The sequence below is a fragment of the Neovison vison genome, chromosome 1, assembly GCF_020171115.1.
Source record: "Neovison vison isolate M4711 chromosome 1, ASM_NN_V1, whole genome shotgun sequence".
In the NCBI taxonomy this organism is placed as follows: Eukaryota; Metazoa; Chordata; class Mammalia; order Carnivora; family Mustelidae; genus Neogale; species Neogale vison.
The window spans coordinates 84053805-84064457 of NC_058091.1; the positions used below are offsets into that span (position 1 = coordinate 84053805).

Genomic DNA, 10653 nt, shown 5'->3' on the forward strand with positions numbered 1-10653 from the left:
GGAATTGGCCAGTTTTCCATGTTATTTCCATGGTGGGGCAGAGAGTCGGGGGATTTCCTTTGAGACAAGCCTCGGTGCAGCCAATAATTGCTAGTATTGCCAGACTGGTAATAACAGGCTGATGAAAAGGTGAATACAACGCGAAAACTCTGATTAAATCAAGCGCACCCTCCCACCCTCGTTTTACAGGAGGAATTTTCCTCTCTCCCGCCCTCACAGAAGGGGCTGAGACAGCATCTGGCATCATAATACCAACATTTGTTTCGTGGTTCCTCTTTACCGGGCACTCTTAAAACACACCACTTCTTAGGAACCAGGATTCACTGGTACTTTTCTGCATTTTTTACAAAAATGTCGGCTTAAGAATCTGGGGGTTGCTTTTTCACCAGCTGTTAAGAACCGTGATCTGGACCCCTCCCCCTAAGAAGCCGAGCTCTTCCCCAGTTTTATTCCAGGCCTGTGACACCTCCACTCCCTCGGTGAAACCGCCGTGACTCACATCTTGCAGATCCTTCGCCCCCCACGCGCCCCCAACACACAAACCCCGAGAACCCAAGCCGAGCCCACAGCGCCTCGTGAAACCCGCCCAAGCCGACTTGGAGGTCTCGGGTCTGAGTCACACAGAAGGACCACCCTCGTCGGCATTCGCCACCCCCCTCCCCACACAGCCCCTCACACCCCGGCGCGACAGCCGCCCCATCTCCCCGCCTGACACACCGACGCCCGTCGCCTCTGCGCAACTTGTTATGCTCTAGCTCGAGCCCTTGACCCAAAAACCTCCAAGAAATAGAGAGCCGCAGAGCCGGCCTCCGGCGGCCTTTGATGGCTTTGTTATTGTTTGGGTTTGAATCGATACGCCCCTCCCCATCCTTCCTCCCTTGCCGCCCGACACCCAGCTCCCGCCTCCCCTCACGCCCCGCGCCCCTCCCCCTCCATTTTGGCGCCTTTTCCTTCCCGCCACGTCGTGGCGGCGTAGAGACCATTCTGACCGCGAGAGCGGGGCGGGGCGTGGGCGTGGCGCGCCGCGTTATGCAGATCAGCCGGCTTCTGGTTGGCTGGAAACGGGCCGGCGGGGGCGGGGCCGGGGCGCGGCAACGGAGCGCGCGGGGCGGGGGCCAAGGGGAGTCGCCCTGTCCCGCCGCTTCCCCACCCCCTCTCCTCCCTCCTCCGGCCCGGCAGTCCGGCTCGCCGCCTAGGCCTCCCGGAGAGGCCCCGCCCCATCCCCGCCCGCCCGCGCGCCCCCCCACCCGCCGGCGCGCTCCGCCCCTTTACTCCTGGCTGCTTGGGCGAGCCGGGCGTCTGCTGCAGCGGCCGCGGTGGCGGAGGAGGCCCGAGAGGACTTGGCGGCAGCAGCGGCGGCGGTGGCGGGACCGGCAGCAGCAGAAGCTACAAGCTCTCAGTGCCGCGGCGCTGCCGCCCGAGCCCCACGAGCCGCCCACCCCGCCGCCCTCGGCGCTGCCTGACCCCGCCGGCGTGTCCGCCAGCCGCCAGCCCCGGCAGCGCCCCCAGTCGTCCTCCGACTCGCCCTCGGCCTTCCGCGCCAGCCGCAGCCGCAGCCGCAACGCCACCCGCAGCCTCAGCCCCAGCCTTAGGCACAGCCACCGGCACAACCCCAGCCCCAGCTCCTGCTGCAGCTCCTCCAGACACAGTTCCTACGCCGACACCCTGGAGGTTGGGATGCTCTTGTCCAAAATCAACTCGCTTGCCCACCTGCGCGCCGCGCCCTGCAACGACCTGCACGCCACCAAGCTGGCGCCCGGTGAGCACCAACCCCCCAATCCCAGGATGGCGAGGCGGCTGGACCCCCAGCGTGGGAACTGGGGGCTCTCGGGCCGGCACTGAGTCTCCTGTGCTTCCCTCTTTACTAGGCAAGGAGAAGGAGCCCCTGGAGTCGCAGTACCAGGTGGGCCCGCTACTGGGCAGCGGCGGCTTCGGCTCGGTCTACTCAGGCATCCGTGTCGCCGACAACTTGCCGGTGAGTGGGCGCCCCGCCGTGGGGAGGGCGCGCTGGGCAGGGGGGCGCCTGGGTGTGCTTTGGCCCCAGCGAGAGGATCTCATGGAGACTCTTTGGGGGGTTTTTTCAGGTGGCCATCAAGCACGTGGAAAAGGACCGGATTTCCGACTGGGGAGAGCTGGTGAGTGCCCTGGAAGGAGCGACCCCTAGGATGGGTGGGGTGAGGGACACCCTCCGACTCCCGCTCTAACGTAGCCCCCTTGCCCCTGCAGCCCAATGGCACCCGAGTGCCCATGGAAGTGGTCCTGCTGAAGAAGGTGAGCTCGGGCTTCTCCGGCGTCATTAGGCTCCTGGACTGGTTCGAGAGGCCCGACAGTTTCGTCTTGATCCTGGAGAGGCCCGAGCCGGTGCAAGACCTCTTCGACTTTATCACGGAAAGGGGGGCCCTGCAGGAGGAGCTGGCCCGCAGCTTCTTCTGGCAGGTGCTGGAGGCTGTGCGGCACTGCCACAGCTGCGGGGTGCTCCACCGCGACATCAAGGACGAGAACATCCTCATCGACCTCAATCGCGGCGAGCTCAAGCTCATCGACTTCGGGTCGGGGGCGCTGCTCAAGGACACCGTCTACACGGACTTCGATGGTGAGCCAGGCTTGGGAGGGAGCTGCCGGGGAGGGATCTGCCCAGGTGACTTGGCCTTGCCTGGAGGCCTCGGCCGGCTTTCCTCTCCGGCCCTTTGTAAAGGTCACCGGGCCGTCTGGCTCGATGCTAGCAGGGGTGGGGCGAAGGAGAGCTTCCCAGCGTAGTAGAGCCGGAGATTTCGAGCCAGCTGAACCTGTCATGTTTCTGGCATGATTTTATTTTTTAAGTGGAATTCAGTGGGTTCCAAGCTTTCCCGATGAATAAGAGGTTGTGGGCAACCGGCCGTAGCCCAGATTTCTGAAGTCTGACCCAGTTTCCCCGCCAGTAAAAGGATGTTGTGGGGGGGGGGGAGGAGAGAGCGGGAGAGATGAAAATTGATGCCGGTTTTGTAATTTTTGTTTTGTGCTAAGGGAGTTTAGTTTTGTGTAAGGTTAGTTTTTTAAACTGCAGTTTTTCTACCCCTTTGATCTAGGGCCGGGTAAAGGAATAGAAACCGTAGTTTCACTAAATAATTTATTTTGATGGGCTTATTCTTTATTTTTTGGCGTTGCGGGATGAGGGAGTCGGGGATGAAATGTTGTGAAATAAGATCTCTTGTTGGTTTGAAAATTAGTTGGGTGTCTCCGCAGAAAGGATGAAAACCTATCCTAGGGAGGGGCTTGGAGCGGGTTCTTTCAGAAAAGATGGAATTGAGAGCCAGAGATCAAAGCAAAGGAGGGTGGGTCATCATTTGAGCGACTTAACCTAACAAACGACATCCTTTCAAAACTTGTGACTGGGGCTTGTGGTTTGTGTTTATTTGCCCTTGGAGGACGCTGGGTTGGGCTGCATTTTTTTGTATTTAACAGTTAATGGCTGGCCGGGTCCTCCCTTGTTTTTTCCTTCGAGTCTTTGCTGCCCCCTGGTGAGCACAAGCGGGATGGCCCCCACTTTTTTTTTTTTTTTTTTACTACCCAAAGTTTGTAAACAGGAATCACGTGGTCTGAAACCCGCTCTACAGCTCTACCTTCCCAGTAGTGAGGGGAAGAGAGAGGGTGTGGGTGTCTGCCTCTGCACGCACAGGGTGGGGAGGAAGGCCTCCTAAAGGGCACCCGGACTTAAGTTACAGTATATTGTGTAAGGGCCCTGCACTGGATCATATCTGAGATCAGAATCTCAGTCAGGCTCCTGGGCCACCTTAGTGCAGTTTAAGGATAGTCTGTGGGCTGTCTCCCGTGATTGTGTGCAGACACTCCTCCCTTCACCCCATTGTAGGTGGTCCTACCACATACACCCCTCAGGCTTTGGGTTTGTGGCCAGCCTGTTTGTTTCTTGGAGCAGTTTATAAAGAATTTGGTTTATGGTCTGGACTGCTGGGTGGGGAATGCTTTGGGTCCGAGAGATGCCACTCTTGCACTCCTTTTAGCCTGGGGGGAAATGGAGTTAGCCCAGACCCTGTCCTGGGAGAAGTGGAGTGTTTTGTTTCAAGGAGTCCGTGTACCACTGAGTGTGTGAGTTGCTTTGTTTAATTTTTGCTCAAAGCTTGTGTTTTCCTTTTCTATTCCCCCGGCTCACAGGGACCCGGGTGTATAGCCCTCCAGAGTGGATTCGCTATCATCGCTATCACGGCAGGTCGGCAGCGGTCTGGTCTCTGGGGATCCTCCTGTATGACATGGTCTGTGGAGATATTCCTTTTGAGCACGATGAGGAGATCATCAGGGGCCAAGTTTTCTTCAGGCAGAGGGTCTCTTCAGGTAACTTTGGGGGAAGCGCCTTGTTGAGGAGAAGCAGGAGTCACAAGGCAGGCAGTCCTCAGGGGACAGTCTCTGCATTTTGCAGAGCTCTGCCTTTCCAGGGGATGCCACTGCCCTTGGCTTAGCAGAGTCCTGGGCCAATGAATCTGGAGAGCCAGTCCTCAGAAACTGAATGGTTTGCACTTGAGCATTCCTTGAGAGGTCAGAGGAAGAGCATGTGTGAGAATATTTAAAAAAAAAAAAAAATCATCTAGTTTCACTGAAAGGTTTTTTTTTTTTTTTAAGATTTTTATTTATTTATTTGACAGGCAGAGATCACAAGTAGGCAGAGAGGCGGGCAGAGAGAGGGGGGAAGTAGGCTCCCTGAGCAGAGCAGAGAGCCCAATGTGGGGCTTGATCCCAGGACCCTGGGATCATGACCTGAGCTGAAGACAGAGGCTTAACCCACTGAACCACCCAGGCGCCCCTCACTGAAAGATTTTTTTAAAAGTACCCACAGTCCTTATCTCAACTCCTGGCTGTTTTGCCAGCGAGTGAAAAGTTGAGGGTTCTTTGAGCCTTCCCCTGAAGGCAGACTCTCTAAATACTGCGGTTCCTGTGACCTCATTGTGGGTGGTGTTCATATTTGTAAGTTGTAGGTGAATTGAATCACCTCATCATGCTCACTGATGTCTCATCAAAATCCCTTGTCATCATTCTTCCTATTTCTGGTGAGTGGGTGTCGTGGGAAAGGCCCTGGCTATTGAAGTTTAAAAACCACAGGTTTAAGAGGGGAGCTGTTTTTTTGTTTTTTGGGGGTTTTTTTTTTAGCTGAAAGCAGCTTGGAGGACCTAGATCTTAGTGAATATCTTCCATTGAAAAATAGAGTTCTAGAAGGTTCCTGGTCTCTTTTGGACGCCAGACTTGTTGGCCCCTGGGAAGCAAATTAGCAAGACCTTTGCATTGCAAAAATGAGTTGAGTCATTCATAATCTCTGTCTTGCTTTCTTCAGAGTGTCAGCATCTCATTAGATGGTGCTTGGCCCTGAGACCATCAGACCGGCCATCCTTCGAAGAAATCCAGAACCATCCCTGGATGCAAGATGTCCTCCTGCCCCAGGAAACAGCTGAGATCCATCTGCACAGCCTGTCACCAGGGCCCAGCAAATAGCAGCTTTTCTGGCAGATTCTCCCCTCCCCGTCAGATGCTCGAGGGAGGGGAAGCTTCTGTTTCCAGCTTCCCGAGTACCAGTGACACTTCTCGCCAAGCAGGACAGTGCTTGATAACAGGAACAACATTTATAACTCATTCCAGACCCCAGGCCCCTGGAGGTCGCCTCCCAACAGTGGGGGGAAGAGACTCTACTCCAGGTGTCCTAGGCCTCAACTCCTCCCGTAGATGCTCTCTCCTTCTCACAGAACGTCCAGCAAGCACTGCTGGGCTCTGCAAACTCCCGGGGGTGGGGGGGGGTGGGGGGGATCAGAACCCTGCCATGGGACTGTTCTCTACATCACGAGTTCTGCTGAATGCCGCGATGGGTCGGGTAGGGGGAAACGGGTTGGGGTGGGATAGGACTAGCACCATTTTAAGTCCCTGTCACCTCTTCCGACTCTTCTGAGTGCCTTCTGTGGGGACTCCGGCTGTGCTGGGAGAAATACTTGAACTTGCCTCTTTTACCTGCTGCTTCTCCAAAAATCTGCCTGGGTTTGGTTCCCTATTTTTCTCTCCTGTCCCCCTCTCCCCATCCTTCATATGAAAGGTGCCATGGAAGAGGCTACAGGGCCAAATGCTGAGCCACCTGCCCCTTTTTTCTGCCTCCTTTAGTAAAACTCCAGAGTGAACTGGTCTTCCTTTTTGGTTTTTACTTAACTGTTTCAAAGCCAAGACCGACCTCTCTCTCTCTCTCTCTCTCTCTCTCTGTCTCACACACACCACACAAAATGCACAAACAATGCAAATCAACAGAAAAACTGTAAATGTATGTACAGTTGGCATGGTAGTGTACAAAAGGATTGTAGTTTATCTAATCTTTTTTTTAATTTTCGCCTTTAAGTTATTTTACCTGTTGTTTTTGGTTTGTTTGGTTTTTTTTTTTTTTTTTTTTGGCTTTTTTGTTTTTGTTTTTTGAAAAGATGCGCATTCTAACCTGGAGGTCAACGTTATGTATTTATTTATTTATTTATTTGGTTCCCTTCCTGCTCCAAGCTTCCACGGCTGCTGCCATAGTTTCTTTCCTCCTTTTCCTCCTCTGACTTGGGGACCTTTCGGGGAGGGCTCGCTCTGTTCGTAGGGTGACGGGACTCAGGCGGGACAGCTGCTGTGGCTCCCTGACTGCTGCCGGGCCCCTCGCTGGCCTGACCTGAGCGGGGACGGGTTCCGAGGGGCACGGGGTGGGGCATCGCTGACTGGTGTATATAGGATAGCTATATGAAAAGCAGTTCTGGATGGTGTGCCTTCCGGATCCTCTCTGGGGCTGTGTTTTGAGCAGTATGTAGCCTGCTGGTTTTATCTGAGTGAAATACTGTACAGGGGAATAAAAGAGATCTTATTTTTTTTTTTTTATACTTGGCGTTTTTTGAATAAAAACCTTTTGTCTTAACTTGCGGCTTTTAAGTGTTGTCCGTGCAGAGGCATGCTTACTTACTAAACTCTTGGGAAGCTCCCATAGGACTTGAAGCTCAACTCTGGTTCCCTGCACCAGGCCACCTGGCAGCCTGGGTAGCCTATACCTTTCTGAAGTTAATGTGTGGCCGAAGGGTTGGGGGGTGGGGTGGGTGGGCAATCTTGGCTGGACAGAATTCGGCCTGAGTGTTTCAAGCTCTGTTACCCCATGCAGATTCTAGAACTGCAGTAGCACAGCAAAGGTGGCTGTTTCCCTGTGGCGCAAGTCGCATTTCAGGGGAGAGCCACTTGTCAATGGGGTAATGGAACTAGAGAACATTTCCATCCCTGCGGAAAGTTCTGTTGGAACAGGGCTGACCTCGAGACAGCAAACAGCTCTATTGCTAAACTGACAGTGGAAGCTTTGTGCAGCTCTTTCCCACCAGCAAAATGTTTGGGGCAGATAGACTTGTCACGTGTTAAGCTTACTGAAAAACCAGATACCTGTATTACTCTCAGTTCCTGATTCAAGTTCCCTTTACCTTTAGTGTGGGGTTGAGTCATTAATAGCAGATGGGTGGAAATGTTTTTGACCTAAGCAGACCTGGGTTTTCCCCTCCCATGTGCTTTACACAGCTTATTATAGGGAGTAGATGAAATAAATGTTAGCTCTGCCCTCTTCTTACTGCTTGTGCTGGGATTAGTAATTTTGGTCTGTGGTTTCTCTACAGGAATCTGTTGAAGTCCCTTGTTCTTTTTGTGAGAGTTTATTTTAAAAATTTTTTGAAGTTGGCCCTACCCCTAATGTGCGGCTCGAACTCACAGGACCAAGAGGTTGACGCTCTACGGATACCCGCCAGCCAGGGGCCCCTGTGACGGTTTAGTTTAAACTGAATGGGGGAACCTGTGAATCCACTTTAGTGCACGTGGCCTAACTGCATGCTGATTGGCAGCATGCTAGAGCGCGTACTGCTGTTAATTTGCATATTAAGTATTAGTAAATGTTGGTTTCTTTTTTCTCAATAAGCCTCAGTAGCAGTTCTAACATTTTTCCTCTCCTACGGGTCATCCGCATGCCCTCCTTCCCCGCCTCGTGCACGGCGCACACACCCTTGGGACACTGGTGAGAGGCTGTCTGGTCAGGTTACTGGAGGGGCCAGGTAACTACTCCTCACTCGTTTACCCTTAAGTTGGACCGGATCCCAAGCCCTAGGCAGGGGAGAAAGGAAGGATTTCTCGGTTTGGGAGGCTGATTTCCCGAGTTCCTCTTTTCTCCCCACCCCCACGCAAGCATACACACCAACTCCCAGTCTTGTGGCACGTGAGTGTTTTATGCCTCAGCTTTTCCAGTAAAGATGACACTTGAACTATAAAGTTGCTCCAAACTTCTAACGAAATCTTGCAAAGCCCCACCCATCGCTCCCTTGAAGTGAATTTCTGGCAAGTTTCCCCATCCTCTTTTGAGACTGCTAGGGGTGATGGAAGACAGTGTCTCTTTGAAAAAATGCTTATTGTGCTCCTACTGGGTGCAGGATATGAGGGGTTGTATGGGAAGGGTGAAAGCACGTTTAATCTCCTCTCTGCCAGCTGACAGTCTAATGTGGAAAGGGAGTCGATGACTAATACAACTAAGGCCACAGGAATACAGGGGGAAGGGTGGGGAGACCAATGGTTATGAACATCAGCTTGGGACTCACTCTTTTCTTTTTTTTTTTAAAGATTTTATTTATTTGACAGAAAGCACAAGCAGGGGGAGTGGGAGAGGGAGAAGCACTCTCCCTGCTGAGCAGAGAGCCCTATGCGGGACTCAGTCTCAGGACCCTGGGATCATGACCTGAGCCAAAAGCAGACGCTTAACCAGATAAGCCACCCAGGTGCCCGGGACTCACTCTTTAGCTTTGATTCTACCACCCTCTGCGTGAATCCCTTGGGCAAGTTCCTAGACCCCCCTCAGACTAATCTCTAACTAGAGATATTCCTTGATTGGATTTTTAGGAAGATAGAATTAAATAACAGGTGTGTTGCTTGCGAACAAACACTATCATCTCCCACTTAGGGATGCGTATAGCCATGGTCAGAGGACTGAGATGGAGTGGGCGATAAATTTCCAGAGTCAGGATAGTGGTCATTACTCTGGAGAGAAGGAAGGGAGGCAATGATTTGGGAATGGTTATCTGCACAGGGGTCTTTGACTGTTTGGGCAATGCTTTATTTCAGAAGTTAGACGATAAAGATTAAGGTGTTTACATTATTCCTTTTTTTTTTTTTTTTTAAGTAGGCTCTAAGCCCAATGTGGGGCTTGAACTCACGACCCTGAGCTCAAGATTCTCTCATGTTCTACCAACTGAGCCACCCAGGAGCCTCGATAAATTTTAAAAGTAACGAAGAAATTTGTGTTTATCACCTAGGAAGCAGGAGATGGAGTTATGACTGCCCTTGGCGGAGGTGATCTGGGAAGGCTTCAAAGAGGAAGCACCATTTCAATTGGCTCTGAAGAATGAGACTCAGTTTGTTTATCTGTAAAGTGAGCACTGAGCATGCAGACTGAGTTAAGAAATCCAGAGAGGCCAAGTTTTCTCCCTATGAAAGCAAGGATCAGCAAACTCTGGCCTACTGACGGAGCCTGGCACAGCACCTGAGTCTGTACAGCACACAAGCTAAGACTGGGTTTTATATCTTTAAATGGTTGAAAAGTGATTGAATGAAGAGTAATGTTTTGTCACGTGGAAGGATGACATGAAATGTAATTGTCAGCATTCGTAAATAAAGCTTACCCATTTATGTGTTGTCCAAGGCTGCTTTCCTGCTACAATGGTAGAGCTGGGTAGTTGTGACCAAGACTTTATGTCTGGCGAAGTGAAAAATATTTACTATCTAGCCCTTACAGAAAAAGTTTGCTAACCCCTGCAGGGGACCTACATTTTTCATACCAATTAGGCATAATAGCTACCCTTCGTTTAGTATCGACTGTGTGCCTGGCACCGTTCCACATACTAATCTTATAACTCTCCATGAGGTAGATTACTACTTATCCCCATTTTACAGATGGGGAAAACTGAGGTGCAGAGCAGTGAAGTACCATGTCAAAGGTCACAAAGGAGGGGACAGGTCAGAATTTGGACCCAGGAGATCCATGTTCATTACCATCCTGTGAGACTGCCACTTAGAATAATGTTTGTGTGCTTAGTCATCTCAAGATTCCTTCAGGGCCCAGGATCTGGAGGTCAAGGCAGTTGTTCCCCAGACTTCAGAGAGTCGGGTAAGCAGTTCAATTGTGTGGAAATATTCATTGCTGGCTCTAGTGAGCTCTCCTTCTCTGCAGCCTGAGTGGGGAGGAAGAGTTGGAGGCGGTAAAAGGCAGAGAAAGAGGAGGGGGGAGGAGGGCGGGTTCGGGGTGGGGCGGGGGCACATTTCTTGTAAATGTTGCTCAGCTCCTTCAACTGCTCTGCTGGTTCTTGGAAACCCTCACCACAAAGGACCTATCGACAACAGTGTTAAAGCAGATATGGCCTCATCCCCCAGTTCACTTCCTGCCCAGCCTTGCGTTAGTAACCCCATTGCCAAGAGCAAGGTTGCAGTGACCCCTCGGCAGCGCTGTGGGAGGAAGTGCAAAAATATGCAGAACTGGGGTCAAGCTCAGGGGACAGTCTTTATTTTTATTTATCATTAACAGGATGTCTGATGTACAGAATTGGATTAATCGTAATCCTTGGTTCATGATATGTTCTCGAGGTCCAAGCGTGGCCT

General features: G+C 52.0%; 1 protein-coding gene across 1 annotated transcript; it reads left to right on the forward strand.

Moving 5' to 3' along the window:
- Positions 1–1315: 1315 nt before the first annotated feature.
- On the forward strand, positions 1316–6904 carry PIM1 (Pim-1 proto-oncogene, serine/threonine kinase). The gene is made up of 6 exons (XM_044250304.1): positions 1316–1759; positions 1869–1975; positions 2085–2135; positions 2227–2593; positions 4150–4326; positions 5318–6904. Exons 1-6 carry the CDS (start codon positions 1678–1680, stop codon positions 5473–5475), a joined length of 942 nt encoding a protein of 313 aa, XP_044106239.1. The 5' UTR covers positions 1316–1677; the 3' UTR covers positions 5476–6904.
- The last annotated feature ends 3749 nt before the right edge of the window (positions 6905–10653 follow it).